The 7,500-nt window shown below is 46.5% G+C and overlaps 1 protein-coding gene across 1 annotated transcript in view; it reads right to left on the bottom strand.

Moving 5' to 3' along the window:
• pard3ba (par-3 family cell polarity regulator beta a) overlaps positions 1–7,500 on the bottom strand; it is a gene marked incomplete at both ends in the record, with an annotated part of 148,337 nt that overhangs the window by 77,586 nt on the left and 63,251 nt on the right. Inside the window, 2 exons of the mRNA XM_080834162.1 lie at positions 6,554–6,682; positions 7,141–7,280. Of these exons, the coding sequence (XP_080690288.1) occupies positions 6,554–6,682; positions 7,141–7,280 (269 nt within the window). The remainder of the gene's footprint in view (positions 1–6,553; positions 6,683–7,140; positions 7,281–7,500) is intronic.

Genomic DNA, 7,500 nt, shown 5'->3' with positions numbered 1-7,500 from the left:
TGTCATAATTCTGTGCTCTAATGCAGGCAAACTGCCCTGGAAAAAAGCACATGAAGAGTAGGGGGAGGGGAGGCAGGCAGAGAAATAGGTGACTGTAGGTGGTCTCTGGATAAATGGACCGTCCTTAAAGGACAGGGCACTTAAAATATCACTCGTTTATTGGGCTTAGAGTGGCTCTCCTCACTCCATTCTGACACACGTCAGAGAAAAAGCAGGAGGAGGTTAAAAGCCCAGAGATGGACAGCTAGACAAATGTGCCAAAAAGAAGATAAACAAAAGAGAGAAGAGAAACAGAAGAGAGAAGAGAAACAGAGGAGAGAAAAAAACAAAAGAGAGAAGAGAGGAAAGAAGAGAAGAGAGGAAAGAAAGCTAGCAGGTGAACGAGACTAGAGAGTATGAACAAGGAAATGGACCTGGAAAGATTGCGATGGGGATGGAGGAGAAGGTGAGTAAGAGGAAGACTAAGTGTTTTTGAAAACCATAGATGTACGAGGCGTGTCCTGGCCGCGGCATCATGTGTCCCACGAGGATGGGGAGAAATCAAATTAAAAGGGTCTCTAGAAGCTTCCATGCTCCCGACACGCATACTAAAAACACTCCTGAGGAGGATTCAGTGTGGCACTCGCTATTAGCCATTCAGCTTCTATCTATCTATTCTATAAATGAGATGTCTATTCAGATGACTTCAAACACGGTACGAGCCATCTATGGGTGATCCCACAGAAAGAAAGTAAAAAAGACTCAAGAGAGTGTGAACACATGAGAAGCCATGAGACAGAGTCAAGGACAAACAGGGGGAAAGAAAGAAAGAAAGAAAGAAAGAGAGAGAGAGAGAGAGAGAGAGAGAGAGGCAGAAACCAGAGCGCATAACAAATTAGTGAAAAGTGAGCGTGAGAGTGTGTGATTCGAAGGGTGAGGGACTGAGAGAGAGCAGTCACAGCGAGCGCTAGCCTGAGGCAGCGGGGTGAGAGGGTAAAGGGGCCTCGTCTCTCAGCCGCTGTGCCCCATCTGCGGCAGCCAGGGTGGGCAGATATTGATGTGTGGACGCCAGCAAAGGCCCCAGGCAGCGCAGTGCAGAGGAGAGCAGAGCGGAGAAGCACAAGAGACCAGGCCTGTTCCAGGCGAACAAAGAGGAGCACAGGTCAGGGGAACGCAACCTTGGCCTCCCAGAATCAGCCAGTTCTGCTTGAGGATTTATTTATCCGGCGTTGGTTAAAAACAAGCGAGTTAAGAGAATGGTAAGCACAGTAGATTAATTTGACTCACACACACAGAAAAATTCACTCGATGTTTTGGATTTATTCTCAGGACAAGGGACTATCTCCAAAAGGTGTTTTGGAGTAACTATTCAAAACAACCTATTAGGATTTTCGATTCCTGCCAACACACACACACAGACACGCAAACATATTTAAATGGTCTGGCTCCAACACTACTGGTGGTCCCAACAGTGCTCTCTAACCCACAAATCTCCACAGAAATCCTCCCCAGGGGAATCCCCCCCACCCTATTTACACACGTGTACACACACACACACACACACACACACACACACACACACACACACACAAAGAGAGAGAGAGAGAGAGAGAGAAAGTCACACAACACAGGTCTTTGTTTCAGCTACGCTATAAGCTGGAAAGGGACGCAAAAGTCCACTTAACTGCAATGAACAGGGAAGTGTTTATGATGGTTGGAGGCGAGTTCCACCATCGTCAGCACTTTAATAAATCATAAATTGAGAAATAAAAATCCTATCTTTTAAGCCCCCAAGGTATCTCAGTTTGCACTTTCAACTCAGAGGGACATCACACCCCTGGAGATTGATAAAAAATATATATATAATGGCTCACTTTCATATTACAACTATTTAAAAATATGCTAATGCACTCAGAACTAAAAGCACTGGGTGTGAAGTGGTTCCTATGATGGGGGGAGTGATGTTGCGGAGTGTGTGAATGTGCCTGTGTACGTATATTGTCTATAAATATATATATATATATATATATATATATATATATATATATGAGTGTCTGAGAGGGAGAGTTTCTATATGTGTATAAGAGGAAAGGGGGGGGGGGGGGGGGGGGCAATAAGTGCTTGAGTTAGCCAGTGAATGTGTGTGTGAGTGAGTTTGAAGTATGTGTATGATGAGGGACACACACTTGTCTTCCAAGTTTGCGTGTCTTTAGAAGAGATGTCCAGGGTGGGGCCGCAGGAATGAGAGGTGTGGGTACCATACTCAAGGACATCTGCACGTCCGCTGCCCTGACCTCACTTCCTATGGACCTCACTGCACGGCATATGTCATGGGTCCTCCATGTGCAACGCGACCCCTCCGTCCTGTCTATGCCTGATAAAAAACAAACCTGGACCCCCACCCCATCCACCCCACCCAACAGCCAACCCCCTCTTCACTCAGCCTCACCTTCAACACTTCTGCTTATCTCCCTCGGTGCAACACGCACTAATACCCAAATGAGAATGGCACCAACACTAGGACTGATGCCAAAATCAGAGATAAGGCACTTTGGAGATGGTAGCTGCTATCAACATAAGAGGTAGAAAAGTTCTGATTATACCAGTAATAGCACAGGACAGTTTTGAAATTGGGATTAATGCCGAAATTGCAAAAGTATTCAGGTTATGAGTTTAACACTGATAATATATCCAAATCTGAGGCCTCAATGCATCTTCAAAATAAAAGCTGAATCAGCAGCAGGTCTAGTGATCATAGAGAGGATGTTTGTCATCATCTCTACTGACTGCTACATCATGGGCCGAATCTGGTGGCTCTGGAGTCAGTGAATGAGCTGCACACTGGCCCACATTTACACCCAAACATTCACCTCCACCTCTTTTAGCTGAGAAATGTGCAACTACACAAGTAAGGTTCCATTTTTCATGTTCACTGTGTTCTATATATATATAAAATATATAAAACTTCTGTAGTAACCCACTCAAGCTGGTGGTATATCTTGCATACGGCACGGAGGTTGGACTGAAGAGGAAAGGCAGCGGAGGCTGAACCGCTTTGAAATGTAGGCAACACTTGAGTCATTTCAGCTTGGGCCTGCAGTTTGACAGCACTTCAATGGAGTGCTCGTGGAAATAGATGCATTGTGTGGGATTTCGACAGGCGTGTTTGGCACGGTAACGTAAGTACCTGTGCTAAAGGAAGCCTGAGAAGAGAGGAGATGCGGTACGGAAGAAGCACTTATCTGGGATCAGTTTCTGTGGTGGAGTTTGAGGTGAAGGGATGGGTGAGCATACAGATCTGTGCTGACTGCTCAGAGGCTGCAGTGCACACCAGCACGTATGCTAAGAGATTCTGAATGAACATGGATCGCTATAGACGCGCACTATAGACAGGAATACTCAGATGCAAAAAAGCACACACATATATATGCATATATGTAGATACGTCGTTGATGTATACATTTCCGTAGTGTAGTCTGCACAAAACTGACAAAATGTGTGCACACACACACCTTCATACAGGCGAGAAAACACAAACACACACGCCAGCACACGTACATAGTCATTTCGAAAGCCCCCTTGCTGCGTGAGTAGGTGGAGGCCATAAAGCCATCCACACACCTTTCAGCCATTCTCTGGCCGTCGCCACAGCCGGACATCCGCCCCCCTCTCCCAGCAGTGGCCCGACTGACCCACTCACAACTCCCGGCTCCCACCCAGTCCAGTCCCAACAACAGCCCCCTAACTCTGTCAACAGCCCACAAACCCCCTGGACAGCCAAACACATTAAAATAGAGCTGCTGCTGCTGTGTCCATTCATTCCTGCCCGGGCCACCTTGCGTTTGTTCAGCGCTCCTCTCCGGCTTAGATTCGCCAACAGGAAAACCGTTTGGCCGCTTCCCAAAGTGTCTGCCCTCACAGGGAGCGGTGATTCCAAAATAAGGATCTTTTTAACCAGTTCTTCTGAGTGGTTGGGAGGGGGGAGAGAAGAGGGAATCGTGTTTTTCTATAAGCTGTCAGAAACATGCAGATGCCACATTGGCACAACACACTCAACAGAACACAACAAAAAAAAACATGTGCATGCGCACTTGTCTTCTAAAGAGCAGATGGTGGAAGAGAAAGAGAGAAAGACGTGCGTCATTTTCATCTTCATCTTTCTAAATATGTCTCCGAGACGCAGCGCCGTCCCGACATATACGTTTCTGCCCTCGCTCTCTTGACGAGGCCTGATCCGTTAACGCAGCTGCAAATGAAAGGAGAGGAGCTGTGCCTCTTCATGCTGCTTGCCTTGCCTCTCTGCATGGGCTTTTGTTGGATGCGGGAAGCACTGCCTGACTGCCATAGGAGCTGGTGTGCCTGTAATGTGCGAGGTTCTCTTACACAGACACACACACACACACACACACACACACACACACACACACTGCTCTGACAGTGCAGCTGGTCTTTTAATAGTCAGTGTGGACCCCACTCTTTCTCCATGTGCCCGTCATCCAGTGTGGAAGTAAAACAACATGTTTTAGGCTGAATGAAGATGTGGCTGATTGGGGAGCTCAGCTTGATGTGCAATTTGTCTCTGTTTAACTACCATAGCAGATGGAACTGGGAAAGTGATGCACAGACTCCAGTTAGCCAACAGAGGTGTGGCCCAGTGAAGTACAACTAATAAGAGTATGTGAGTGTGTGTGCATTGACAAATATGAATTATCTAAGAGGTAACAGCTGCCAAGGTGTCCCATTATTTAAAAAAAAAATGCAAAGAGGTGTAGGCAAAGCTGGTAGCTAACACACATATATAATGTTCAGCCCAAAAAGAAAACAAGTGGTTTAGTCCAAAAAGAAAACACAATCTGTTTATTTGGAGTACTACTTTCTCCAGCTCCGAGCAGTTTACGGACAGTTTACTTGGTTACAAATGATTCAATTTTTGCCAAGACCGAATCCTTTAGCTTGCTAGCAGTTTCTGATTCTATGCTTGCTAGCTTGCTAGTTTTCCAGATAACATGTTATTTAACCACGGAATTCAATGCATTTACACCACTTGGCAAAATGAGAAAACATTTTGTGCATTAATTATCTTGTCTGACTACACACTCACTAGTTATTTACTATGGTTGTTAAAGTTAATATTTAGTAATGTTTTAACATGACGTACTTCATAGGTGTCCCGTTATACAGAAATATCTGGACACCTGCCAGCTTATCAAAAACGAGCATTTTTCTTCACCAGGGTATAATGGGCATGGGTATGTTAGGTCCATGTGCATTAGCAGATCTGAGATTAAGTGCCTTAGTGTCTTTCAATGCCCTTTCAATGTAAATGTGTGCCTTTTTATCTGTTTTCACATGTGACATGAGGCAATAAGCACCTACATGTGTGGCAGTTAATTTGTTCGACTAGCCAGGCTGGGCTGACGGATGAATGGACACGTCTCTGTATCTACTGTACATCAAAGCCATCACACACTATATTGAGGAAGCAGTTCCATGTAATCCGGAAGCCCATCTATTACATTAAAGAAAGCTTGACAGACAAGAATGAACTACACCAACTTAATGGAAGTGCTTTGCAGACAGATACAGGCTTTGAGTGTGTATGTGTGTGTGTGTGTGTGTGTGTGTGTGTGTGTGTGTGTGTGTGTGTGTGTGTGTGTGTGTGAGACAGACACAGAGAAAGAGAGAGAGAGACTCTTTACACTTTTGAATGTACTCTGAAGCTTTTGACCCGACTGACCCCTGTGCTTTTGATGAGTTGAGTAAAGATCTGAGATGGACTGAAAGGAAACCAACAGACAATGGGGGGACAGTTTCCTGAAAGAGGGGGCTTATGGGTAAAAAGCAGTGGGGCCACTAGTCCAATGGGGCTTACTGACATCAGCTGTAAAAAGGGAGGGATGGTTTAAAAAAAAAAAAAAAACTGTTTTGGGTGGCGCTTTGAAGGAAGGTCACAGATACAGGAAGAGTGGCACATGCAGCTGGGACCCGCACCTCCACACACACACACCCCAGCATGCACCACCGCTTCCTGTCCGAACACAGGGACACACGGATGACTTCCTGTAGCGTGCTGAATCGACAAATGCCACAGGGGCAGGAAGAGAGAGACTTTCTTGGAGTGTGTGAGTTCTCAGTGTATCAGAGGGGGCACAACATCCCTGATTGACAGGATGAGGGAAAAGGGAAGGATGGGACTTCCTGCTTCCCAAGGCCTCATGGGTATTTTCTAGTTGGTAACCCTGACTAAAACATACGAGTGATGGGGTAGAAAATTAACAGATAATCATAGAGTGGAAGACAGAAAGAGAGACTGAATGAGAAATAGACTGCACATCTGACACTGAGCCATACACACAGACAGAAAGATAATAAGCGGAGGAGAACGAGAGAGACAGAGAGAGAGAGCGAAAGAGGGAGAGAAAGACAAAGAGAGAGAGAGAGAAAGACAGAGAACGAGAGGGAGAAAGAGAGAAAGAGAGATAGATAGAAAGACGGAGAGAAAGACAGAGAAAAAGACGGAGAGAAAGAAAGAGAGAGAGAGAGCGAGAAATAGAGAGACGCTGTCATGACTCACCAGTTCTCTAGGCAGGAACATCTCCTCCTGGCGTGTCACCACCACGGAGACGGTCTCCCCCAGCTTGGTGCTGCGCAGCATGGCCACCAGCTCCTCCTGAGTACGACCCGTCATGTCCACACCGTTCACCTGAGAGACAGAGACACACACACACACACCCACACACACACACCCACCCACCCACACACACACACAACACACACACACACACACACACACACACACACACAATGTTAGGAAGCTATCAAACTGAGTGAATATCTCAATCTATCTGAATAATATTGCGAAGAAGGCCAATACTTCACATTTAATTTAATCCACTATTAATTTCATCCTAACTAATCTCTGACTAACAGAACATCGAACTCAGGAACTACAAATATTAAACAAACGTGCTGACAACACGAGATCTGAGCTTTGCAACAGTCTTTCAACATTCACTTCAAAGAGGGGGTTCTCAGGGCGTGTACACACGACAGAACTGAGCCTTGTTGCTGGAAGCCTCATTCATGTCTTTGTGAGGGAGGCCAGGCCAAAGGGCAAAGGTGAAAGGTCAGTGGTGCGGAGAGCTGGAGAGCAGGCCTCACCTCCAGGATGCGGTCGCCGGACTGCAGCCGTCCGTCCTTGATGGCGGCTCCTTTGGGCAGGATGCTTTTGACCAGGATAGGCCCGGGGCCGTGCACCGAGGAGTCACGCGTCACCACGGTGAAACCCAAGCCCTCAGTGCCTGAGGAGAGGAGCGGGAGGGTTAGGAACGCACACACACACGCACACACGCACACACACACGCACACACGCAGAAGCACACGCACACACACACGCACCCACACACACACACACACACGCACAGACACACTCACACACACACACACTCACAGACACACACACACACACAAACACCCACACACACACACAGGGAAATATGAAATTCTGACTTTAATCAAGTA

The sequence above is a fragment of the Sprattus sprattus genome (genome assembly GCF_963457725.1).
Source record: "Sprattus sprattus genome assembly, chromosome: 3".
NCBI lineage: Eukaryota > Metazoa > Chordata > Actinopteri > Clupeiformes > Clupeidae > Sprattus > Sprattus sprattus.
Note: the sequence above shows the minus strand (reverse complement) of the source record. Positions and strands in the feature narration are given on the sequence as shown.